A 14,401-nucleotide genomic window follows, 5' to 3' on the forward strand; every position below is an offset into this window, starting at 1 on the left:
CGTGGCTCCAAAGCTTTTTGACCGGTTTACTTGTTGGGTGCAAACTTAATCCCACATTAGTTGGGATAAATGTCAAGGCCAATATATAAGCTCATGGGTGCTTTCCTCTACTACCAATTGGTTTTAGAGTACATTGGGACTCATGAGTGTTATACGGTTGGCGCTTGTTGGGCTGTAATCGGTCCTACTACACAAGATTTGGATTTTAAGACAAGACCTGATGTTTGGACTGACGGCTTTTCTCACCAAAACGAATGGTTGCACATTTTCATGTTACAACCAAATTTAACGGTTTCCTCCCAGAAAAACAGTTGTTGCTTTCAATCCAAAACACACATAAACACACACTCTCTATCCAGATTTGAATCTTATTGGCTATAATCAAATCAGTGTTATTGTCTTATCCTAATATCTCAAATCATATCCTGATTATTAACACTTAATGGTTAACATATAATTCCAACCTTCAATGGTTCAACACATATTTTTATTTCATTTGATATCACTTGTCATTTTAGATGTTTCAAATAAATACGTTGATTGTTGAAGGATACAACATTTAATACCGAATTGTTCCATTCCATTATGAGACAATCAGATACAAGTGGAGGTGGTAAACAGAAGTGGGTGGTTGTTGTGGGTGAACGAGTGGTTGGGCTAGCTAGTACCGTGTAGCGTATGGGGCATGATTTATTTAATATTGGACCAAACCGAAACCAGTTGTAATTACCCTCGACCCATAATGTTCACAGCACTTAACCTCATTAATCACGCATCATTTTCCCATAGGAACGTTTGGATCTAAAGGTGACCAATTTATTTTAAAGGCAATAAAGTGTCTAACCAGATCTACACAAAATGCAAGTCTTGAAATAGTTTATTAAAATCCTTATCAATCAACATTCTAGTCGAGGTGCCTCGACATCTTGTATCGCAACAAGCTTAGCTTCTCCACCAAATTCTTCGGGCAACGCCTCTGTACCAATTTCCATGACGAAGCGCTTTCTTTGTTCCTCGTTTGTTACAATCACAATCTGTAATGACGAAATAGCATATATGAGTAAGAAGTCTGTCTTCAACAAAAACTACGAGAAGTAATTTAACGTACCTTGTCCAACGTTGCTTTCTCGAGAAAATAAGAAATCATCTTCCAAACGCTCACGAAAAAACTTGGCATATTTAATACGTATAGTCTTTCTAAACGTTCTGGGTAGTAAGCCTATGCAAAGTAAACATACATAAGTACCATTTTTAATAAATACACTAAAATGGTACGTTATTTATATAATTATATGTACTATATAGCATGTTAATACATAATTGTGTTGTATCTGTAAAAAAATGAGGTGCAAATATCGTTGAAATTATAACTTTTTGGAACACTATTATTCGAATAAAGTTTTTCTTGTCCAGACTACAAGACGAGGGGATACTTTTTTTCAGATGTACGTTGTCTAATCGGGATATCCCGGGACTGCTTCTGAAATGTTCATCTCAAAATATGTTCCTAGTTTAAACATGAGACCTCTTGTGAGACATATGTTATCTACTTATGTTATTTTTTTTACACTTTAATTGTTTCATGGAAAAGTGGACAAAGCTTCTAAGAAAACTATTTGTCAATAAATCATGTGGAAACAGGAAAGAACTTTGAAAGTTTAGTAAGAAAGAGCCGTTAGACTAGCAGTATGGAGGTAACCTATAACTCTATAAGTCACAAGTTTGCATGTTTAAATAAGTTTACCTGTAAAAACTGGAATCCGGATATGAGACCACGAGCGTCAACATTCTTATAACTTAACTGCTTCATATCAATGATCGCAACCATCTTCTCGTTACCAATTTCCCTTCCTCTAATTCCACTGCAAGTCTCATGAAGATCATATTGACCATATATTAATAACAATGTTTGATCATTACTTGTTTACTATATTATTCATCAAAATAAGTGATGAATAAGTAGTTTTAGTTTAAAATAAACCAATTCGTCATTAGGCTAAGTTTGCATAATTGCATTGAACAAAAAATAACTTCATATCAGGATTGCTTACCTCGCAATTATTTTGTCAAGCACATGAACTATAAATTCTGCATTTCAAATTGAAAGAAATTGCACATTAGACCACTTATTTGATCCAAAAAAGACTAATATAAATGTATCTTCTTACTCTTAAACTGTTGTTGATCTTTAGCAGGATAATGTTTGCTAAGACTAAGAATCGCAATAGGATGTCCGGTCTTACACAACCCCTGAAGAAAGACTTTTCGAGTTTTCAATTCGTCATCAACTTCAGAAGCAGGGATGAACCCAAGTGGGACAAACGAATCCCGCCATTTTTGCCATGAAACAAACATCTTTGCTGCTTTGTTTGGATCCATTGATCTTGCAATCAAGAACCTCCCCAGTGTTATATCTCCATACTTCTATATATATTAACCAAAACCCATGATTGATTAACACTTATAATAACAAACATAATAACATGAAGGTTTTTGCGATTGCAAGGACCTCTCGTGTGAATATTTTTGCAAGTCGTGGTACGTTTAAAATAGAAAAGTTCCTAGGGATTAATTCGAAGGCTTGAACTTGCGGTCAAGAAGGAATGTCGCTCTACCTCGGGATCTTTTAAGGTCGTTGATCATGACGAAGATTTGGACTACCGGGAGGTCCTTGCAATCGCAGTAAATCCTTCCACTACGATTTGGACTACGAGCAAGCTATTCAAAACTTGTTTATGTTGGGTAAGGTAGATAAGAAGAGTGGTTTTGCGGACTCGGGCAGTGGCGGCTCTTCGGTGTTGGCAAAACATAAAATGACTGACGAGGCTTTCGTGGCTTTTGATAATAAGATGACGTGTATCGCCGAGAGCGAACCAGTTACGGTAAATCTTATTGATTCTAGTGAAATCCTGTGTGCGCCGTTTAAGAACAAGAATCAGAAAAAGCGAATGCAAAAAGCGGTTCAAGGTGCATAAATGGCAAAGTTCGACGTGTTCATTAAGGACATTTGAGCTCTTTTATATCGGTTTCATGTTACGTGGCAATCTTTTGTATTCGTAATTCGTTGTATTCGTTTGCTTTTAGATTTGGTTTTGTTTCGGTTTAGGTTAGGTGAGGCTCGGTATAGATAGTTAGCCGCTTTATAGGTACGAGCCTCATCGGGTCCTCTTTTGTATTTCTTGTTGAATTCGTTTTTTTTTCGAAAACGTTTTATGTTTTTTTTCAATAAAAGTTCTAGTTATTTTTGTAAAAAATAAAAATAAATAATAAATAAAATAATAACATGACTTTTCTTCGCTTCAATTCACAATTGCAACATTTCAAATTTAGCCAACTTCAGTTAACCGTTACAGAAACAAATTGATCAATCTTATGAAAAAGAAACCACAAGTATCATTGACTTAATATGATAACAAAAGACAGTATAGTTATTTTTTATTAAAATTGTACCAAACAAAGAAATGAAAGGTTTTAGTAAAGACAACTTGACATATAGCATACAAAAATCATTGTGAAGCAATACCTTTATGACATTTTAGTCTTGAATCTATCTATGTGCTAATCTACGGTTGTCTACTATATTATGGATATCTAAAGTGCATTACATTATCTAAGTACAAATTGCATACCTCTGTTGAAGACCTAAGTTCCTGAATGCATTCTTTCATCAGACGTAGTTTAACATCTTGATCTTTGGCCATTTTTAAATTTCCAGGAAAACTTTTTTTCAGATGGTAAAATGGAAGATGTGGAGCTGTTTGTTTTATGGCAGAATTGTATGGACGTTGATTTTTTGCACTTTTTTAAATAAATAGAAATAAAAAACATTGACGAATAGCAAGAGCCTCTCATTGATTTATTAGTCTTTTTTGAACAGCGGAAACTCACTGATTTATTAGTCAAACATTGACAAATAGCAAGAGCCTCTCAATGATTTGTTAGTCTTTTTTGAACCGGAAACTCATTGATTTATTAGTGCTTGTTCGGGACAGAAAAATGAACTCTTAAACCACACTCAACTATGAGGCACTTATTTCTCAAGACTGACTTTCCATCCCTATCCCAAGATATTTTGCTAATATCCATGACATACCCATCACACACTTTCTAACACCCACTAAATTAATTAATTATTAAAAGTACAAGTAACAATACCAAATGTACAAAAAATATATGCTATCCATTCCGTCTTCAATTTTGTGTAACAACGACAAAATGGAGTACGGGCCGATGAAGACGTGCCATGACATAGTTGCTAATAACAGTGTCCTTGAAGACGGAGGGTCATGACACTCTCAACGGCGAACCGTTGAGAGTGGTCTAATAAACATTAAAATTTTTAATACGTATACATATAAAAAGTAATATAACTAAAAAGTTATCATTATAAATAGTGAAACAAGTTATCATTGTTTTCGAGATCTCTTAATCAAAATGACTTTTGACTGTTGAAATATGTGTAGACGCTGGGATCTTAGATCAAACGTTATACATAATCTAGAGGCGGAATACACTAGATTGGGTTGAACTGAATAAGATTAACGCTTTCGGGATCGAAGAATCAAACCTCTAAGAGATTAGATCGATTCCTAAGGTTGCTATTCGGTTGGGGTTATATTTGGGATGAGTGCAAACGACCAGAGAGACGGCAAAGAGTGATTAGGGTTTGTAACCTATCAATGTAACTCATCACCTCTATTTATACTAATCTGCAGTGACCATCGAGCGATGGTCTCGACCATCGGCCAATGGTCCTCGTCCCTCGTCCGATGGTGCCTTCCATCGGGAGATGGTCTGAGTTGCCAACCAACAACTCAATACTCATCCTAAGGAATTGGTTTAACAAGATAAACATTAACAAGACATAACCAAATTCAAACGTAATTGTTCTTACACAAAACGAGTGAAATAAACGTTTCTCGTACATAGAACTAGGGATTACAATATATGTATTAACAAACTCTCCCCTAAGACCCAGTTCTATAAAATGTCTCCAGTCATTCTTTCACTCAAATGGATCCGTAACCCAATTCTTCAAGTAATACAGCTTGGCAACCTTCACATACTGCTCAGCTTGCACTCGATTCTCCCTGCGATACAACATTCGGTTATAATACAGAGTAAAGATATCGGCCTCTGTACAATTTCGCAGCGAGATCGGATCCAACACTCGAATATTATCTTCATCATTCTCCGTCTTCTTCTCCAGAACAATCACAAATCTTCCTCAGATTGGTCATCATAGTACCACCATCTAAATCTTTGACTAAAATTCTGCGATATTTTCCTCAAAGGAACTTTCTTCATGGTCTTTGCAGGTTTATACTTGACAATCTTTAGAGATTCACCTGTCTTTAGATCAACCTTATAGCTAATCCTCGGATACTGTGGTCGAAAACCTTCCAGTTCTTGGAGCGAAAAGCATTTCAAATTTTCTTCACAAGCAATGAGGATCTGTCATCAACACCACAATACAACATCTTCAGCCTGGCAACTTGCATGAGCTCATAATACGAAAGTGATTTAAATTCATGACCATGCTTTATGTAATCAACACCAAACTCCTTCTTGATCGCAAACATGTTAAATTCTACTATGTATGCCCAGGCTAAGATTTTTCCTTTAGCCGCTTGAGATCTTTTCAGATGTTTCATATTCAAATATTTGGGCTCAAGCTTAGGCTTTTCACATCATTCTCTAATTCGCAACAAGATCCTCCATTCTTCTTCTACCACTAAAACCTTTTCTTTGTTGAACTTCACAGGAAAAAATCCTTTAGGCAAAACTTCAACCCTCTCATTTTCTTCACACCTTCTGTTTAACAAATCATCATTCGTTTTAAAAAGTTCATCACAACCAGGGAGTTCTTCATTCTTATCATTTTAATAAGTGGGAAAATCTTCCGCTGTAATATCTTCAACAACATCATCTACATCTTTTTCACCAAAACCTCTAGAAACCTCTGTACCAAAAGATTCATCCTCAGATTGAAGATCAGTGGATGATGCGTCAGCAGATTCTTTCTCTTCTTTCTCTAGACACACAATTTCGTCCAGCTCTGCTCTAGTGAAGCTGTGAGGGATCTCTCCCTCTTCTAGATCATAATAAACAACATAATGCTTTATCTCATCCTGTTTAGCAAAGAAATCACTAAAACTATAATCAATTTGAAGAGGAATTACTGATAGTGCTGTTGCTGCTGAAGATCCTGGTGCAACTACCACTTGATTATCAGGTTCTTCCTCATTAAATTCAATAAGCTCAAACTTTTCACCCCAAGCATTTACTCTAGCTTTTGTTGCTTCTTCCTCAGCCTTAGCATCTGCTGCAGCCTTTTAAGCGTCAACAATCATCAAAGCTTGATCACCGACAGTCTTTTGAAGTGACTTAACCTGCTCAGTCAACTTCACCACCTCTTCAGATTTTTCCTTATTCTCCTTATGAAGCTTCTCAAACTTGTCATCCATTTCCTTCTTGAGCCTCAACTGATAAGCCATCGCTTGGATATAAAGTTGATTCAATGACTGAATAAACGATAAATCATCACTAGTAACAGTACCAACATGTGGAGGTGTGACATGATTAGTGGATACCGTGTCCTGTGAAACCTGCTGTGTAGCGGATGGTGATAGTTGTTGAAATGGTTGTTGTGGAGCTTGCTGTGGGGGTTGTTGTGGTGCCACATAGGATCCACCAGCATCTTTTTTATAAACAAGCTTAAACCTCTTTTTATGCTTCAACTTGGTAGAAACTTGTGAGCCTTCATCCTCTATTAGCTTACAATTTTGAGATCTCACAACACTTAAACCACTTTCCTCAAGTATCTCATCACCAGCTTCATCCACCAAGCGATTCATGTTTGTATCTCTAACAGATTGATTTTTAAGTGGCTGGTCGACTTCTTCGTCACTGTTCACAATCTCAAAATTAGGTTCCCTAGCTGAATTGATGTTCTCATTTCTCCATTTCTTTCCCGAAGGACAATGATAGTCTTCCCTTGCCAAATGACACACCAGCTTACCATCGTCACTGCTCCTCTTCTGATTGAGTCTATTGAATGTAAGATCTGACATATGATTCAGCTTGATTACATCCTTCCTTGACCTCACCAAATTTGTTGTTTGCTTGTTTATAAGAATTTGCAGAAACCTTGGATACACCAAGTGAGATTTGTTGGCAACATTCTCGATCATCAAATCAAAGATCACACCCGAGAAGTTAAAATTAGCTTAGGACCAGCGCAGCAAACATGCCTTGATATAACTCACTCAAATCATCAAACCCTCCTTGCAAAGAACATAAGCATCAAAGTATCACCAGAGATAAATATCGATAAGAAGGTGTGAAACCACTTCTACTGATAGTAGCTTTAGAAATATATCCTTTATATTTGCACCGTAACATGCACCCGGTTGAAGCGACCCGTCCTAATCCATAAGAATGAATACAATAACATATGGTTACATCGCGAGGTATTTGACCTCTATATGATACATTTTACAAACATTGCATTCGTTTTTAAAAGACAAATTTTCTTTACATCGAAAGTTGACGGCATGCATACCATTTCATAATATATCTAACTATAATTGACTTAATAATAATCTTAATGAACTCAACGACTCGAATGCAACGTCTTTTGAAATATGTCATGAATGACTCCAAGTAATATCTCTAAAATGAGCAAATGCACAACAGAAGATTTCTTTCATACCTGAGAATAAACATGCTTTCAAGTGTCAACCAAAAGGTTGGTGAGTTCATTAGTTTATCATAATAATCATTTCCATAATTTTAATAGACCACAAGATTTAATTTTCATAGTTAACTGCAGGAACACTCATCTGCAAAAATTATAATACAGGAACACTCATCTGTATAAAAATCATTCATATGGTGAACACCTGGTAACCGACATTAACAAATGCATATAGAATATCCCCAAATATACATGTACACTCATCTATATATAAAATCGAAGTACTAAAGCATCCATAACCTGGATGGGGTTTGTTAGGCCCATAGATCTATCTTCAGGATTCGCGTCAATTAGGGGGTCTGTTCCCTAATTCTTAGGCTACCAAGCTAAAAGGGTGATATTCAATTTCGATAATCCAACCATAGAATGTAGTTTCGATTACTTGTGTCTATTTCGTAAAACATTTATAAAAGCAGCGCATGTATTCTCAGTCCCAAAAATATATATTGCAAAAGCATTTAAAAAGGGAGCAAATGAAACTCACAATACTGTATTTTGTAGTAAAAATACATATGACGACATTGAACAAGTGTAGGGTTGGCCTCGGATTCACGAACCTATATCAAGTATATATATTAACACATATAATCACATAATTCCTCCTACATAATATTTATATATTAAGTGTTGTAATTATATATATATATATATATATATATATATATATATACACTTTATTTATATTTTATATCTTCAGTTATATTTTATATATAGTTATTTTGTAAATAATCAACATTCATATATATAGTTATATTACTATATATATATATATATATATATATATATATATATATATATATATATATATATATATATATATATATATATATAGTTGGTATTATATCAAAAATCAGTAATTTGTTATATGTAATATTTATATAATAATGTTATTATGTTTGTAGTAAAAATAAAAATACTGTAATAATAATAATACTAATGATAATAATAGTGATAATAAAGTAATAAAATTATATATAAAAATCATGTTAATGAAAATAATAATAATGATAGTAATAATGATAGTTATAAGGATAGTTATAATTTGAATTAAAATATTAATTTTAATGTTAATAATAATAATAATAATAATAACAATAATAACAATAATAATAATAATAATAATAATAATAATAATAATAATAATAATAATAATAATAATAATAATAATAATAATAATAATAATAATAATAATAATAATAATAATAATAGTAGTAATAATAATAATGAGTAATAAGTAAACTACCTCAAAGAAGTAGTTCTAAAAAAATGCCCAAGTCCGGGTTTAAACCCGCGACCTCCCGCTAACCTAATAATATCCATAACCACTCCTCTGATCACTCCATATCTGTTTTGATTATAGCATTCAACACTTATGACCCGTATTATTTATGTTTTCTTCATCTTCTAAAAACAAAACCCATTTTAACATCTTCATCATCATGAGCTACTTATTATGTTATCATTATCATGATATCATCATCGATATCATCAACATGCAGCTCACGGTATCATCCTAGTCCCATAATTCTCGTTCCCATACAAAATAAAGAAAAAGGCATCCCAACAATCACGGCCCAATCTTATGGCCCAAAAGGTTAATCACGACCCAAGTAAGTTTATCTAAGCCCAATTAGTAGTAATAAGTGTTTGAGTTTCCTTGTGATGTTAAAAACAGAGAATAGAAACAACAAACGTATCAACATCAACTTTTAGCATCATTTTTATAAATACGTATCATTGCAACATCGATTATTATAATCATTCAGTCAACATCATCTTTATCAAACATTATAGTTGTCATCACTCATTATCTTCACTGTATTGTATCATCTTTATTACAAGATCACTGTATCGTCATCGTCTTCCTTACATAGTTTATGGTTTTAGTAGTTAGTGAAACAGAAATAACAGAAACTAGTAGTAGCTTACAGTAGCAACTTATGGTGATGATTTTGGGTGATTCGTGTCGATAGGAAACAGAAATAACTGCAGGTTTGTTGTGTTTTTCGACCGGATAAAAACAGTGACCAAGTAATAAATTCTGTTGGTGATGTTGAGGTGTTCTATGGTGGGTTTAGGCTGTAAAACAGAAGCGAATAGTAGCATCAGAAGTGAGAGTAACCCATCTGTACCCGTGTGTTCATCTTCCATTATTTTTGCATTTCAAAATCAACACAGAATAGCAGAAGTTGTAGGTGGTGGTCTAGGGTGGTTCGAAGTGTAACGTGATGGCAGAGAGGTGATGATAATATGGGTTCGACAGGAAGTAAAAAAAAAAAACAGAAAACAGATTGTTCAATAGCAGTAAGTTCTTGATTATTATTTGGTTTTTGGTTGTGGGGTGTTCTTAGACCGAGAGGAAAGAGAGAAAGTTATGAAGGTGATGAATTGTGTTTACCTGCGACAGAAAAAAATGAAGGGTATAATCGAGTTGAACCGTAAAACAGGAAACAAGTACTTCGATTACCGGTTGATCAAGTGTGAGTGATAGTTTTGTCAAGCAATGAAAATAAAATGGTGGTGGGTTTGATATAGTTCCCGATTGGAGAGAGAGAGAAAAGTTGAGAGTGGAGGATGATGATCGTGGGTTGTAGAGGGTGTTGTATGGTGGCATTTCACGGTGGTTAACAGTGGTAGTTCTCGAATAGTGATGATGGCTCATGAGGGTTGATGGTTAACACAAGTGTTTTTGTTTGTGAGTTTCGTTTAAGCTAGGAACATAAAGACGATCAAAGGGTGGTGTTCAATGATGGGGTGGTGATGGTTGTTTGGTACATATAAGACACTAGTATTTTTGTTGCTGCAAGTCGAAAAGGAAAACATAAAGTAAAGTATGGTTGGTGTAGGTGGTTGTGCTCCAAGTTGATAGATGGATATATAATGTGGAAATCAAACAAAAGAATAAAGAAAGGTGCCTTGATATTTTTTATTTTACAGGTTGTAAAGTAATATTAATTATTGATTTAATATTATTAATCATGCTAAATGTGAATCAGATTTAGATATAGTAAAGCCGCCATCGGCATAATTTCACAAAGATGTTAATCAGTGGCAGATAAATGTCTTCAGAAAAATTCCATATTTTTAAATTAAATACCTTTAATTATTTTGGACATTATGGTATAAAATCTGGTCATTAATTTATTAAATAAAAATTACATCAACTGTCCCTCTCAATTCTGGGTAAAATATAAAAAGTGATAAAATTTAATAACTAGATCCTAAATACATTTTTAGTAAGCCTAAAATTTATAAAACTCATTTTCGGATCACCGTTTATTTTAAAATCATATAAGTTCGAATTAAACTTCTCTAAATAATAATTGAAACGTCCAACAACTATTACAATCATTTAATATTTATTTTTAATATATATTATTTATATATAGTTATGTTTTTAAATAATAATTATTATAATATCATATTTTATTTTATTTTGCATAGTAAATTCTAATAATTGAATCATATAACATTTCAAATTAATATATATATATATATATATATATATATATATATATATATATATATATATATATATATATATATATTTAAATATGTACATATCTATTTACAAATAGTTGTTCGTGAATCGTCGAGAACAGTCGAAGGGTAAATGAATACATGAACACAGTTCAAAGTTTTTGAGATTTCAATATTACAGACTTTGCTTATCGTGTCGGAAACATTAAATCATATAAAGTTAAAGTTTAAATTTGGTAGGAAATTTTCGGGTCGTCACACCGGTGATCTTAGTCTTAGACAAAGCCTTTGGCATGTCATTAGAGTCATCAAAGAAAAACTCTTCTCATATCATCTAAGTAGTTATTCTCACTTCACTACCAGCAACAATGTTGATGATAACCTGCTTTCCATCTTCAATCTCAACTTTCGCATTATTCCAGAATTCTTGCTGATGCGAGTAGTACGCAGTATAAGGTACTGAAATAGCTGTAGCAATTCTTGACCTCTTCAGTAACTGTATCATACCTTTGTATTTAGTAGCATATGGACCTCCTTCGTTAATACAAGCTACTATATTAGCGTCTTTACACGCTTTAAATCTTGGTAAGTCAATAGCATAAGGTCCTCCAGTTGAAGATGACTCAGTTTCAGAACCAGGTAGCTGTTCTCCTTGCGTTCCTGACATTTTCAACAAAAACTGCAAAAACAACATAGATAAGCAGCTAACATACAAGCATATAGAATTTACAAAAAGAAAACCATAGACTCATAAACATACACTGCATTAAGTAATACCAACAAATTAACCATTAAGCAAAAACAAATACAAATCACATCAAGACAAATAGACATCACAGTATAAGTTATTACATATTAATATAGATGTCTTGAAGTTTAATACATAAACTGAGAAAATTAGTACGATACACTCGAAAAGAGATTATTCAATCAAATATTGGTTAACATGAATTAACCTGTAATTCGATCACCACTAACGGGTTCCTTCCTGCAGTGATCCTTAAGTAAATCAGTCTCCTCGAACAAATGAGATAAAATCACTACGTAAGGAAGTGGATCGTCCGACATTAGCACATTCTTCATGATCTGAAAAAGGATACACACTATGTTTACTTTAATGTGTTCCATAAGACAAATCAGTAAGACAGCTTCTGTTCCACATAATAGATTGTCACCGGCTTTTCTAAACGCAACATTTCTCTTAATAATCTCTAAATGAGGTCGGGGATCATCGCATATGTCATTGTATCTAATTTCTACTCTACCTCAAACAAGAACATATTCTGGCTTGCACAATTGCGTTGCAAACCCTAGTGGACTGAACTTACTTGGAAACTTCTGCATATCCTTACTTGGACAGAACATCTTAATACACTTGTGTGGAACCCACAATAACTCGGTGAATTCTTCCATGGTCCATCGGAATGATAGTCTAAAGAAATTAGCACACACATACTGTTTTCTACCATCTTCAATAGCCATATTAGCATAAAACTCCCTTATCAACTTTGGGCAGTATGTATCACCCACGTTTAAGAATACTAGGCTATTTATTCCTTGCCAAAGATCTGCAATGGCCCTTGAGGCTGTGACTTTTGATTCCACCTAAGTAGGTCGATTCTCGACTAATATCCTCCTACGCTCCACATTGAACATCAAATTTCCAACCAAAGGTCCACCTTATATACTTAGATAAACTACAAGTGCGTATATCAGTTGAATCAAAATAATCATGTGTTTATCTGACAAAACAAACTATTTAATAAAGTAAACTGTTCCATCAGCCCAAATCATAGACCATCGATCGATGGTTTGGACCCTCGGCCAGACGGTGTAGACCCTCAGACAGTTGGTAGAGACCAACACCCGATTGACACGATCGGTTCAAAGTAAAGACCATCGGTCGAAGGTCAAGACCCTAGACCTGAGGTAGGAATCCATCGGATGATGGTCAAAAGACCAACGACCGATGGCAGTTCATCAGACCAGTAACCCTAAAAATTCAAAATCAACAAATACAGTGTTCATTTGACTAAGAACTCGACTTATTGGTACCAGACTACCAGAAAATACCGGTTAACAATATTCCATCAACAATTAACACAAAGATGATCATAAAAATAAGAATCGAACGAAAAGGGTTTTATTTTTTGAACCCTAAATTCATCCATACCTTTCAAATGAAAAAGAGTTAGATTACCTGGTTTGTGGTGCTGAAATCATGACAAGAAGATGCACAAAACACACAGACAAAAACTTGTATCGCAGTCGTTCAATTTTTGGTAAAGAATTTGCTCAAAACACTAAGTGAAACTAACCCGTTCGTTCCAAAACCTATTTATACCCTTCAGAGACCATCGAGCGATGGTATCGACCCACGCATGAAGGTAAATCCGATTGACACCATCGGTTCAAAGTAAAGACCAGCGGTCGAAGGTTAAGACCCTCGACCTGAGGTAGGACTCCATCAGGCGATGGTCAAAAGACCAACGTTCGATGGTAGTACATCAGACCTGTAACCCTAAAAATTCGAAATCTACAAATACAGTGTTCGTTTTACTAAGAACTCGACTTATTGGTACCAGAAAACACCGATTAACAATATTTCATCAACAATTAACACAAACATGATCATAAATTTAAGAATCGAACGAAAATGGTTGAACCCTAAAATCATCCATAACTTTTAAATGAAAAAGATTTAGATTACCTGGTTTGTGGCGCTGAAATCACGACAAGAAGATGCACAAAACACACGGACAAAAACTCTTATCGCAATCGTTTAACTTTTGGTAAAGAATTTTCTCAAAACACTAAGTGAAACTGGCCTGTTCGTTCCAAAACCTATTTATACCCTTCAGAGACGACCATCGGGCGATGGTCTCGACCCACGCATGAAGGTAAATCTGATGGTCTTTTCCATCGGTCGATGGAACACCATCGGTGGATGGTCTGTTACCATCCGGCGAAGGTCTTGAACAGAAATTTAAAACTATAAGTTTCAGAACATATCTAGCCCATTCATTTAAACTCCCCCTGGGCTGATCTCTCGCATAAAATAATCACATTTTGCACATTTAAGCATTAAACTTTCAAAATTAAAACCGGTATTACACTTTTCCTTTTCATAGTAGACAAATAGAACTGATTTATAATGCTATG

General features: G+C 34.3%; 1 protein-coding gene across 1 annotated transcript; it reads right to left on the bottom strand.

Moving 5' to 3' along the window:
* Positions 1 to 850: 850 nt before the first annotated feature.
* LOC139897021 (CRAL-TRIO domain-containing protein YKL091C-like) lies at positions 851 to 3,762 on the bottom strand. Its single transcript, XM_071879663.1, has 6 exons — positions 3,630 to 3,762; positions 2,169 to 2,424; positions 2,052 to 2,088; positions 1,745 to 1,862; positions 1,109 to 1,219; positions 851 to 1,034 (listed from the first exon to the last, which is right to left on the bottom strand). The coding sequence occupies exons 1-6, from the start codon at positions 3,699 to 3,701 to the stop codon at positions 897 to 899; spliced, it is 732 nt and encodes a 243-aa protein (XP_071735764.1). The 5' UTR covers positions 3,702 to 3,762; the 3' UTR covers positions 851 to 896.
* Between the last annotated feature and the right edge of the window lie 10,639 nt (positions 3,763 to 14,401).

This window comes from Rutidosis leptorrhynchoides, chromosome 3 (genome assembly GCF_046630445.1).
Source record: "Rutidosis leptorrhynchoides isolate AG116_Rl617_1_P2 chromosome 3, CSIRO_AGI_Rlap_v1, whole genome shotgun sequence".
Taxonomy (NCBI): domain Eukaryota; kingdom Viridiplantae; phylum Streptophyta; class Magnoliopsida; order Asterales; family Asteraceae; genus Rutidosis; species Rutidosis leptorrhynchoides.

Coding starts and splice junctions, on each gene's coding strand:
- LOC139897021 (XM_071879663.1), bottom strand. CDS start 3,701: ATGGCCAAAGATCAAGATGTTAAACTACGTCTGATGAAAGAATGCATT. Junction 1,220..1,744: donor CCGGATTCCAGTTTTTACAG/GTAAACTTATTT, acceptor TACTTTGCATAG/GCTTACTACCCAGAACGTTT. Junction 1,035..1,108: donor AGAAAGCAACGTTGGACAAG/GTACGTTAAATT, acceptor TCGTCATTACAG/ATTGTGATTGTAACAAACGA.